The sequence below is a fragment of the Elephantulus edwardii genome, unplaced genomic scaffold, assembly GCF_000299155.1.
Source record: "Elephantulus edwardii isolate Elephantulus edwardi_28Jun2011 unplaced genomic scaffold, EleEdw1.0 scaffold00015, whole genome shotgun sequence".
Taxonomy (NCBI): domain Eukaryota; kingdom Metazoa; phylum Chordata; class Mammalia; order Macroscelidea; family Macroscelididae; genus Elephantulus; species Elephantulus edwardii.
This window is the reverse complement of record NW_006399765.1, coordinates 2,310,474-2,323,102: the sequence shown is the minus strand read 5'-3', so window position 1 is coordinate 2,323,102 and position 12,629 is coordinate 2,310,474. Positions and strand designations below refer to the sequence as shown.

The window sequence follows — 12,629 nt, the reverse complement described above, 5'->3', positions numbered from 1 at the left end:
ACAGAAAAATTTAGGTCAAGATACACAGATTTCAATCTTCACTATCCTCAAATCTTCTAATGAAGTGTTCATCATCTATCTGCTCTTTACCCACTTCTTCCCTAACTCCCAGAATCTGTCCTATTTAATAAGATCAGTGTTATGAAATATTTATACTTTTGTAACTGAGATATTTCACTTAGCATAATGCCCTCAAGGCTCCTCCATGTTGTGTAATGTTTTATGGGTTCATAGTTTTTCACTGCTGTGTAATATTCCATTGTGTGGATGTACCATAGTTTTCTAGACATTCAATTATTGATGGGGACTTGGGTTGCTTCCATTTCTTTGCTATTGTGAATAGTTCACCAATAAACATGGAGTACATGCATCTGTTTGCGTTGTGGTTCTGATTTCTTTAGGGTATATTCCCAGGAGTGGAATTGCTAGGTCAAATGGTATTTCTATTTCCAACTTTCTGAGACTGCACCAGACCATCTTCTATAGTGGTTGTACCATTTTACAATCCTACCAGCAGTGAGTAAGAGTTCCAATCTCTCCACAACATATCTAGCATTTGTTGCTTGCTTCTCTGCTGAACTTTGCTATTGTTACTAGGTATCATTTACCTTTTTAGTGGTGTTTTTGTAAGATTTTGGAATCATGGTTAAGGTAAAATGAATTTAGGAATATTCCATGTTTTTCTATAGCTCAAATTGTATTAATAGAATTGGAATCAGGTCTTCCCTGATGGTTTGATAAAATTCAACAGTGGAGCTGTCTGGATCAGGACTTTTTTCGCTTAGGAGCTTTATTATGACTATTAAATTCCTTCTTTTGTAATATATCTGTTTAAATTTTCTGCCTCTGAGTTGGGTAAAATAAGCAGTTGTAGATTTTCAAATTAAATTGTTGGAGTGTAGTTTCTTTGTCAAAGTCCTCTTTGTTTCTGTTGGTTCTTTGATGATGCCACTCATTTCATATCTTATTCATGTTGCTTCCATCTTACTCTTTTCTTAGATTTGCTAGTGGCTTGGCTTTATTTTTAATTAATCATCTCCAAGAACCAAATTCTGGTTTTGTTGATTTTCTCTCTTGTTTTTCTATTTCATTTCTTTCTGCCCTGTTTGGTGTCATTTTATGCACTCTAGGGTTGACACCAACTCATAGCTTACCCGCCCGTGCATTTCAGAAACTAGAAATCTCGAGAGAGAGTTTAGACCCGTGCACTTTCTTATGAAATGGCTTGGCCACCCTCCCATTTTGGAATCCTGTAACTACACTATGTATTCCCTCTTTTTACATTGTACTTGTTGTCCTCCTTAAGAACTGATGGCTCTTTTGTCTTTCCAATGTGTTATCTATTTATAAAATTTTAGTTCTAATTTTCTGAGTTTCAATTTGCTGTTTTTGTATAGTTTCCAATTTTCTGTTTATTTTGTATATTTAGTCTAAGCTTTTAAAATTCTTCTAGAGTTTTGCCATGTTTTCCATTGGCTTCCATCCTTTTTCCTCAGGTGATGGTACTTACATTTTATCTCCTTTAGTTCCTCATTACAAATTCCAAGAACATTTCTTTCTCTGTAAGATTTTCTGGTTCTATTTTGTTCACCTGCTAGAGCCATCTTGGCTCTGTGTGTGTGTGTGTGGTGGGAAGGCTCTAAAGTTATCTGTGCTTCCAAAACATTGTAGTGATGTTGTCTTTGTGTTATTTTGTTTAGCATATCTGACTGAGCAATGTGACAGGGCTATGCAAATTGCTTTTAGGCAGTTCCTAATCTTTCAACAACTTGTGTTAGCAGATGACACAACCTTGCTTGCTAAAAGTGAGGAGGAACTGAGGTGTTTGCTGCAGAGGATCAAGGACTGCAGTCTTCAGTATGAATTACATCACAACATCGAGAAAACAGAAATCCTTACTATTAGGCCAATAAAGGAAAAAGAAATGGAGGAGAAAGAGGAATACATAAATTTTAAAGTGATGGGGGAAAAAATCTAAAATAAATGAAAGAGAAGGAGAGTCTTTGATGGGGGCTGTGGGGTGGATGACTGGTTGGTTCTCCTGCCATTGCTGTGGTGAGTGGAGGCAGGGTGTCTGAGCAGGAATGCAATTTCTTCTGCCAGTCCAGCAGAAGGTTCGAGTCTGGATGCCAGAAAACACTGAGTTTCTAGTCAACTGAAAGGTGATTGAGGGTGCAGAGAATAGCCTGAGACATGGTGCCAGGGCACAGATGATAGGTCACCAATGTCAGTTGATACTGGCTGAAGGCAAAGAATATCGAGGAATGTCTACTGACTATTGAATTCACTGACTATGCAAAGGCATTTGACTGTGTCACAAAAAATTGTGGCTAAACTTGAGAAAAATGGGAATCCCAGAACTCTTCATTGTGTTCATACGAAACTTATACTTGGACCAGGAGGCAGTGATCAAAAGAGAGCAAGGAAACACTGTATGGTTCAAAATCAGGAAAGGAGTGCATAAGGCATGTATGTTGTCTCGATATCTTTTCAATATGTATGTGGAAGGGATTATTCAGGGGGCTGGACTTTATGAAGAGGAGTGTGGCATCAGGATTAGAAGAAGGCTTGTCAACAAACTGCACTATGCAGATGACACAAACTTGCTCCCTGAAACTGAGGAGGATCTGAAGCATTTGCTGCAGAAGATAAAGGATTGTAATCTTCAATTAAGACTGAAGCTTAATATCAAGAAGACAAGTATTCTCACCACCAGGCTAACTGGCAGCACTATATTAGATGGAGAAGAGATTGGAGTTGTTAACAATTACAGCTTGCCTGGCTCCACCATCAACACTCGTGGCACCAGCAGTCAGGAAATCAAAGGATGTATTGCATTTGGGAAGTCTACTGTCAGGGACATTTCCAAGGTGTTAAAGAGTGATGATGTCAGTCTAGGACTAAGGCATGCCTGATCCAGGTCATGGTCTTTGCAATTAATTGCTTTGCATCAGAGAGCTGAACATGACTAAAAATGACAGAAGAAGAATTTGTGCCTTTGTGTTGGGCTGCTGGAGAAGAGTATTGAATATACCATGGACTGCCAGGAGAAAAAAAAAATAGGTCTGTCTCAGAGAGAGTAAAACCTAGATTCTCCTTGAAGGCAAGAATTTTGAATCTCTGTCTCACATACATTGGGCATATGGTGAGGAGGGACCAGTCCTTGGAGAGGACATCATGCTTGAAAGGGTGAAGGGACAGCACAGAGAGAAATACCCTGGATGAGGTGAATTGACATGGTAACTGGGGCAATGGGGGTAGGTGTGTTGGAGTCAGTAAAACTGGCTCAGGATACTGTAGAGGTCAGAGCTTTTGTACATAAGGTTGCTATGAGTCACAGGTGACTCTGTCACATAACAAAAATAACAGATTGAAGTTGACCATGATGGAAATATTTATACTCCAGAATTGGCAGTTGCTACAAATGAGACTTTCTGGGGTTTATTTCCTTTTAGACAATCAATGGTTAAACATTTATAAAGCTAACCCTCCATATAAACATCTTAACGGTGGAATTAAATATGAGGTATAGGAAGCTTTTGGATTTTCATAACATTTGTCATGACCAATAGGATAAGGAATAAAATAGATGCTATAAAAACCTAATGTTTCCATAACAGAGAGGGGTGGAAAAATAAAGTCTGGGTTAAAGGAGTTGGGCACTTGGGCAAAGAAGGAGAAAAGAATTTTTCTTTTGGAAAATAGGAACAGGGATCCACTTCTGTTCAGAAGGAAGGCTGGTAGTTAGAGAGAAGCAGGAATCCAGGAGGCGAGAATTCTTCAGAGCATATCATGTGTTTATGGTCCATGCCAAGTTTCACAGCATTCAAGGTGACAGCTCTTGATATGGTTAGGAAACTGGACTTCATCTCAGGTTCTAAGGAAGTGGAGTGATTCATTCCTTAGTCAATTCCCAAAACACATCCCTGGAGTATTCAAGGACCATGAGAAGCAGCAGTTAGAGAGTGTGTGCAGGCATGTGTCCAGGGCAGGGAAGCACATGGAGCAGAGTCTGTAGATATTTAGATCTGGAACCTTCCCTCAGCCCAACTCATCTGAGGAGGAAGAAAGGACCTAGAGGAAATAGAACGATAATTCATTACCTGTTCATTATTAAGAAGTGTTTCCTGCAAAGGGACAAATGCTATATGGTGCCACTGTTGTAGAATGAGGCTGACATCGGGGTAGGGGTAATACTGAGAAAAACTGGATAAATTATGTTTACTGCATTGAAGTCTATGAGGGAGAGAATAGTTTAAAATATTATATTTTAGGGCATTATGTTTATCATAAGAGTACGGAATGAGGATTGCAGAATGGATTCTATTTGGGGTGGGGGTGGAGTGTGTGTGGGGATAGTGTAGTAATGAAGAAGTTTTTCTTTTGCTTTTCAAGGAGAGGAGCAAATGGGGAGGGGGTGCGGTGGGCGGGGAGAAAAGTGCAACAATGAATGAATGGAATTCCAAAATCTCTGTAGATGTTCATTGAAATGAAAAAGAAATAAATTAATTAAAAAAAGAAGAAGAAATGTTTCCTGAATTCCCAGTGTCTTCAGATACTGTCTTCCTGGGATGACAGATGTCTGGGAATAATAAGCCCTTGGGAGAAATGCCAATATTACCATTCTTCACTAAATCCTGTCTCTCCTTCTCCAGTCCTGAGCTCTTAGCCACATAGCACATTGGTAAGATAACTCTCACACCAGCCAACCCAGGGTTCTCAGTCCTACTCTCAAATGTGGTGGATTCTGTTTTGCCCCCACGGAGCACCAACATCAAAATAATCTGGGTGTGATCTCCATTCCATTGCCCCTCACACCGCCCCTCTCTACCATTTTCCTCTTGCAACATTTAAGGCCTTAAGATGTCCCTTAGAAACCCTTTGATCTAATTCATTTCCCTCTGGATCCACATTCAGCCTGCAACCTGAGTACATCTAAGATGAATTCACAAGATTCTGAGGGATTGGAAAAGAGTGTGGCACCTCTCTTTACTCCAGGGGGGACCTGATAATGTGTCACATATGAAACTTGTCACAGGACTGGCCCTTCCTGCTGACCTTTCCCCTTTCTGTGACAGACGTTGGCCTGCTCTCTCTTCATGAAGCTTCCCCCACAACTTACATTCAGGACTTCTGTTTCCTGTAGACATAGAGGACAGAGACACCAAGCACCAGCAGCACTTTGAAGCCCAGGAGGAGACCTCCAAGGAGGGGGAGTGGATCATAGGGCTTTGAGACTGGAAATCAACCGGCAAAGGGAGTGGTTAGAGAAGGCACTCAGGAGACCAATCCCAGGGCTCCTAACTACCTTTGAGCTTCCTGTGTCCACTGATGTCTTCAGCCTTTGAACCAGAGTCCTACTTGTCCTCATTCTCATGACCTTATCAATAGCCAGGTGTCTTCCAAGAGGGAAAGTGTGAGGAGAACATGGATTGAGTAGCCTGTCAGTGTAATATGGGGTTTACCTACTTGGTGCTCATGGCCCCATCGGACATGGATTATATCCCCAGTCCTATGAGGTTCAGAGCTTAGGTAACTGGGACTCAATTAATGGGTCAGAAGATTAATGGACTCAATCCTATTGAAATAGATCATTCTTGCTGTTTAGGATAGCGATCCAAATACTGTTCTTGAGCAAAGGCAGGTTCAACCACTCATTATCTAGGAAGTGAATGTGGACACTGCAGGTAAGGGCAGATTTCAGTGTCTGAGGTACAAGGCTCTATACCAGGGAGTTGAGGATGTCCTCAGTGCAGCCTTTCTTAATGAATCCTAGTGATAGGTCAAAGAAACAGAGTGTCGTGTTAGGGTTGGTCCTCAAACATGACCCAGACCACATTGTCCCAGAGCAGAAGCCACCTGCTCCCTTTTTGTTAGATACAGAAATTCGAGTCTAGAGAACCTCACTTATATATTGTTAGAATTATTCTTGTTCGTTTGCTTTTTTGTTTTGTTTTGTTTTAAAATGAAACAGAGATTAGGTTTGTTCTCAAATGGTCCTTATTAAATACAGGACCATGATCTGGAAGTAGTGGAATCCTGAGAGGAATCCTAGGGTGTTGAAACAGTTAGACATTAGAACTGTAGTGGAAAGATGGGCTGACTGGGTCCACACCGAGGAGTCTCAGAAGAAAGGCCTAGTGATTGGATCCCAGCAGGTAGCAGCCAGGAGCACTCTCTGCAGCAGAGCTGTAATCTGCAGTGCATGGGGTCTCCATGAGCCAGAATTGACTCAAAAGCAACTAATTTTGTTATACATATTGTTGTTAGGTGCCATCGAGTTGAGAACGACCCATAATGACCCTGTGAACGACAGATCTGAACCCTGTCCCATCCTGTGCCATCTTCACTCTTCCTGACACATTAGAGGCCATTGCAGCAGTCACAATGTCAATCCATCTGGTTGAGAGCCTTCATTTCCTTTACCGACTTCTGCCTTTCTGAACATCATGTCCTTCTCCAAGGAATACTCTCTCCTAGCAACATCCCTGAAGTATGTGAGGTGAAGCAGCATCTTCTTTTTATCCAGAAAACACTCTGGCTGCACCCTCTCCAAGACTTAAGAGAAATGGCTGGTTATACTTAGAGACCCTGAAATGCAGATAGAGACAGGTTGAATAGTGCACACAAGAATCCTCAAATGACTGAGCACAATGGCCTAGAGTTATTTAGCTCCAAATATGCTTCTAAAATCACAACAAAAAACCAGGAAGGAAAGAGTATTCAATACAAAAGCAAGGCTCTCAGTACTATTAGCAAGAAAACACAAGCACAAAGTATATCCTAGTTCACAAGGTCACAGGCTTACAATTTTAAGTGTGGAGGATAATGACTAGTCAGAGATAGGCAACCTCATCCTAAATGGAACAGATTTTTACACCTGAACGGGAGAATGGGGAGTTCAATTCATAGAAATCAATTTAGGACAAGCATCTGGTCTGATGCTAATGACAGGATGTCTTTAACATCTCGTAAAAGTCCCCGAGTCTAGTTCCTGGTGTGTATAACTTTGAACAAAAAGTTGCCTGAAACAGGGAGGAAAAGCATGCAGAAGTAGAAATATGTTTTTTCTCAGTCCTATGAAGTTCCTTTAGGTTTTCTTCCAGAGCAGATTATAAATTTCATATTCTATGTTTCAAAATTTGCCCAGAATCTCTTTCTCCTTCCTTATAAAGGCTATGTGAATAGGCTATAGAATTCTACTGTTACTAGAAAATTTTTTTTCTCTTTTAGTACTTTACTGTTGCCATGAGCCCTCCTTCTTTCAGTGAGAAGTCACATGTCATTTCTGCTCTTCTCTTCTTTCTCTTTGAGTGTGTGAACTTGAAAATTCATTGTAATGTACACCAGCTGTGTTAGAATTCTCTCAGCTTCTTGATTTTTTCTTCTCATTTTCAAGTTTAATTTTTTAATGTTATTTTATATTTATTATTAATTTCAATGAAAATTTACTGATACTTTGAATTTCCACTTATTCATTTTTGCACTTTTCTCCCCTCCCAAGGCTCCCCCAAGCTTCTTGATTTTTACATTTATTTTGTTTAACAGGGAAATTTTCAAATAGTATTTCTTTAAGTGACCTTTATGTCCCACTTCTCATTCTCCCACAGGAAAACCACTTGTTTTGAACCTTTTTTTCCTCTTGGTTCTGCAGGTTAGATAATTTGTTTCTCTTATCAGCATCAGTTGATGTGGATTCTGGCTCCGGGTGATCCCATCTGTGTTTATTGGTGGTAGGTGCTGTCAGGTTGAGTACAACTCATTGTGACCCTAAGAACAACTGATGGGAACCCTGTTGTATCTCGTGCCATCCTCGCAATCTCAGACACACCCAAGCCCTTTTCCACAGTCAGCATGTCAACCCACCCGGTCAAGGGTCTTCCTCTCTTTTGCCCTCTCTCTGCCTTTCCAAGCATGTTGTCCCTCTCCAAGGACTAACCTCTCCTGGAAACATGACCAAAGTATGTGAGACAAGTTTCATCATCTTTTCCTCAAGGAGCACTCCTGGATGCATGTTCTCCAAGACATATCTGTTTGTTCTTTCGACAGTCCTGGATATAGATCTTGATCACTCTTCTTCAAGATCACAGTTTTAATCTTCTTTTATCGCTTCAGTCATGGTCCAGCTCTCAGGTGCATAGCAAGTGACTTAAAAGACATGGTCTGAATCAAGCACACCTTTGTCCTCAAGGTGACATCATTGCTCCTCAATAATTTGGAGAGATATCTGGCTGCAGGCTTTTCCAGTGCAATACATCTCCTGACCTCCTGACTGCTGGTACCAAGTGTATGGCGACATTCCATCTTTGGACTCCAAATAGTTTTCAACGGCAGAAGCTGAGTGCCAGACCTTTGTCCCAAGGCACCTGTGGGTGGACTCAAACTGATAGGCTTTCTGTAGGCAGCTGAGCACATTACCTGCTCCACAATACAGGGAATACCTTTACCTTACTCATTCTTGCTTCTGTCATTTCCCATCTGGTCTTGAGGATAACTAGTGAATATTTCCACGTAGCCTATGTTTTATTTATACGATTAACTTCTGGTCTTTTAAGAATTGCTTTTATTCTTTGTTAACATTATCTTCTCCATTAATTAATTTCAAATAGTGACCTCTTTATTGGTCATAGCTGAAACACTTGTATCAAGATACTTTTCTGCTAATTGCTTTGTATGTTGAGTTTGATTTGAGATTTGACTATAATACCACGGTGGTGGAAAGGGTAAGCCTTGACTCTTAACTGAACGGGTAGCTGACTTAATCCAACCTTCAGTAGGTCCACAGAAGAAAAACCTGACCATCTGTTCTCACAAAAATTACAGAACAGAATTCCCATCAGGGAAGTTTTATTCAGTCACAGGAGGTTGACATGTATTAAGATGAGCTTGTTTAAGTCTAATGACAATAAGAATTTGACTACTTAGAAACAAAACAGCAATGATCTTAACATGAAAATAGAAGTAAAATTAGGATACAAGTTTTTTAAAAGGCAGATGAGGAGACGTGAAAGACTCACCAGAGGGCGTGTCTGTGTTCTCGTTCTTCTGCGGCTCTGTGCGCGTCAGGGTCAGCTGCTTGGTGACCACTGGCTGCCCGTCATGCACCACCTGGCAGGTGAGCACCACATGCTCCCTGAGGGCAGATGACTTCACCAGGGTCCAGCTCTTCAGGTTATAGGTCCCATCTTTGTCCTCGGTGAGGATCGAAGCGGAATGTGCTCGGGACACATTTCCATTCTCCAACCAGGTCAAGTTTAGGCTCTTGGGGTAGAACTTCTTCACCTGGCAGGTGGCGTTCACCTGGTTCCCATGGGGTAGTTGTGTAACCTCCAAGGTGGGCGGAACTGAAAGAGCACAGAGCAGAAGCTCTGACCTTAAGGAACACAGATCACAGAGGGGGCTTGAGAGCGGGGAGCTCCCACCATCGTGGCAAAGGAGTCACCCGTGGCAAAGGAGTCACCCGGGGCGGTGGCAGGCATGCAGGGGGACCATACAATGCGCATATTCTTTATCTAATGACTGGTGTCACCAGGCACAGTGATAGCACACAGCAGGGACTCAAAGAATGACAGCTTCTAGTAGAGTAATAGCAATAAAACCAACAGGTTCTTATTCTGAGAATAGTATTATAGTAGCAAAATAAGTGACATCACCAAGCACATAGTAGCTTAGCATGTAGTCAATGTGTAATTATTGCTGCTGTTATTGGTAAATTGGTAAAATTGGCCGAGTATAGCTATTTACTTAACAATCAGTAAGACTGTGGAGCACCAGGATCGATGGAGGGTAGATGATGGTACTGAAGGGACAGAAACCCCATTTTTTATAAACCCCCAATAACGCTAGAGGCAGAAGCGGGCCATAAAAATTCTTAGCTTAGGGCAAACATGAGTGCCCTGGGAAAAGCCTGGTCTGTCCTTGAAAAGTAAGAAATTAACTAGTGTCTACGTGACACAAAAAGAGTAAAGGCGGGCAGAGTAACCAGCCCGTCAAAAGCCGACCAAATGACTGATCCCCCACCCCACCAATCTCTTTGCCCTAGCAGGGGCACTCAAGAAAAAGCTATAAAAACAAGTGGGAGGGGAAACTCGGGGCTTTTTTTCCTTCACCACCTCCCTGAGAAAGGAAAAAAGTCTCCAAGCGTGGAAATAATATAATAAACGCTCTTGAAATTTCAGACGTGTTTTTGGACTTCTTTGAGGGGCATTTTGTGGGCACAACAGTACAAGTGTCGGGCAGTGGGAAAACAGGATGAGGGTCTGGGCTGGGTATGAGTGTCCTCTACCTCGGATGGTCTCAGACAAGTTGGCTGTCCCACGGAGAGAGCCCTGCAGGGTCGTGTGGGCCACCTCACAGATGACCTGGCTGTGGACGTCGTCCTGGGTCAGCATCACCTGAGCTGTGCTGGAGACGTTGTAGGAGACACTGTCGTCCGTTGGGACCACCTCTTCCTGGTGGATCAGGAGCTCGTTCCCATTTTTGAACCACTTCAGGGTGACATCTCGGGGGGAGAAGCCATGGGACTGGCAGGTGAAACTCACTCTGTGCCCAGGGGTGGCCCTTGTTGAGGGGCCAGATACCACAGGGGCAGAGGGCTTGGCTAAAAAAAGGAGTATTTGTAACAGTCACCATCAGCAACTAGTATGTGACACTTTTCCTACAGAATATTCTCTAAGCCTCCTAATAACATTGAGAGGGAAGAGCCCCTGTTTTTATCTCACAGAACAGGACACAAGGGTACAGAGAAATGAGTGAGTGGAGGAACAGACATGGAGTTTTAGGCTGAGACCAAGGCTGAGCTGCTCCATGGTGCCCTCACATGGGCTGATGTCACCAGATGTTGTCTTCTCCTGATTGGTCAGACTGTTGTTGTTAGGTGCCATAAGTGGACTTAGACTCCTAATGACCAGACCAGGTAGGGGGTGCTAACTGGACAGGTTCATGGCTGGCCAGCCTGAATCCTGCCTCCTTCTAAGGCAAGGACATCATGCTTGGAAAGGTGGGGGGATGGACGGTGAGGGAGAGGAAGCCCTTTAACCACGTGAGTTGACACAGTGACTGTAGCAATGGACTGGAGTGTGTCAGAGATTGTGAGGATGCCACAGGACAAGACAGGGTTCAGTTCTGTTGTTCATAGCGTCATTACAGCTTGTGCTCAACTCAATGGCACTTAGTAACAAAGGGGAGAGCAGAACCACAGGTCAGGTACTAGAGGACTAGGGAGAGAATCACAATACTTTTCTTAGACTCTAAGAGGTAACCTAACCACTTGTCAGTGTATTGCCACACCGCCTGGAGGTTTGATTTCAAGGTGAGAATGCCAGAGGGTCCTTAGTTGTCTGTGAAAAATGACTACCTATCACAGACGTCAAAGGAACAAACAAATCTATCTAGGAAGAAGTGTAGCCAGAGTAGCCACCCTTCCTTCTAAGAGCTATTTTGGGCTTGTTTCACCCTTTTCCCGCAGTCTCAGGAGGGCCCAGTCCCTGGACAAGGATGCCAAGCCTGGAAAAGCAGGCGGCCGGGCCTGAACAGGAGGGATTGACACAATGACCGCAGCAATGTTCTCACCCACAGCAGAGCCTGCGAGGATGGGCAACGATGGACAAGGTCTCATTGTGTTGGGTGTGGGATTCCCAAGAACATCAACAACTGGGCACCAGGCTTTTCTGTGTACAGAGTGTGTGATGTCACAGCAGCAGTGGACCTGGCTCAGATTTGGGTTCTTGTCCAGATGCCATCACTTCCTCACTCTGCAGACCCCTAGCCTCCGCCCCGTGTATGCATGAGGATTGGAAACGGGATGGGAGGTCAGCCTGACACAGAACACTAAAAAGCAGCTTCTTACACATGAAAGAAACAACTGTCTAAAATGAATATGTGATTAGGTATTATACTTACAACAGCAGCCCAGAATAAGATACATATCATTGCAAAGAGAACTGGCGGTGGGGGGAGGTAGGTAATTGTGCAATGAATGAATATGAAAAAAAAGTTAACTAGGAATATGAGAAGACAGGGTGAGGGAGGAAAACGTACAACAATGAATGAATGAAAATCTACCTTCTCTGAAAATGTTAAAATCACATTTTTTTTAAAGTATCTTCTTAGCTCCCTGTGTCAGGTGACCAGTCAAAACATGGGAGGCTAGTCTCTGGGGTAAGGACATTCTGAGATGAACAGGTCTGGCTTGGAGTTTTCTGTTCTTAGGGGATGGGAGTCTGAATCACATGGGGTTCCCTCACAGAGTTCACAACACATGAGCCTTCTCCACATCTCTCACCCAGGGCTCCCAGCTCCAATAGGGAAAATGCCTTTCAGGACTTTCTGTTCAGTGTGATGTTTCTGAAATATCAACACAAATGCACACCCACCTCTGCCCTGGCCAGATCCGTTCTGCATTGGAAAGAAAAGAATTGACGCTTACGGAGAGAAATTCTGTTCATGTTGGTAACTGCTTGTTTCCAAAGTCCAGGTCAGAGCTGCACACAGTGGGCCCTCAGTACAGATGCATACTGCACACAGTGGGCCCTCAGCAAGTGTGTGTGTGTGTGTGTGTGTGTGTGTGTGTGTGTGTGTAGGTCTGTGTGTGTGGACATGGCAGTGCTGTGGTGAGAATCTGGGGAGGG

General features: G+C 43.0%; 1 protein-coding gene across 1 annotated transcript in view; it reads right to left on the bottom strand.

The window, feature by feature from the left end:
- Positions 1–5,124: 5,124 nt before the first annotated feature.
- LOC102859489 overlaps positions 5,125–12,629 on the bottom strand; it is an 18,251-nt gene continuing 10,746 nt past the window's right edge. The window contains exons 3-5 of the mRNA XM_006881672.1: positions 10,286–10,600; positions 8,997–9,344; positions 5,125–5,216 (exon numbers count right to left, since the gene is read on the bottom strand). Coding sequence (XP_006881734.1) covers positions 5,125–5,216; positions 8,997–9,344; positions 10,286–10,600 — 755 coding nt within the window. The remainder of the gene's footprint in view (positions 5,217–8,996; positions 9,345–10,285; positions 10,601–12,629) is intronic.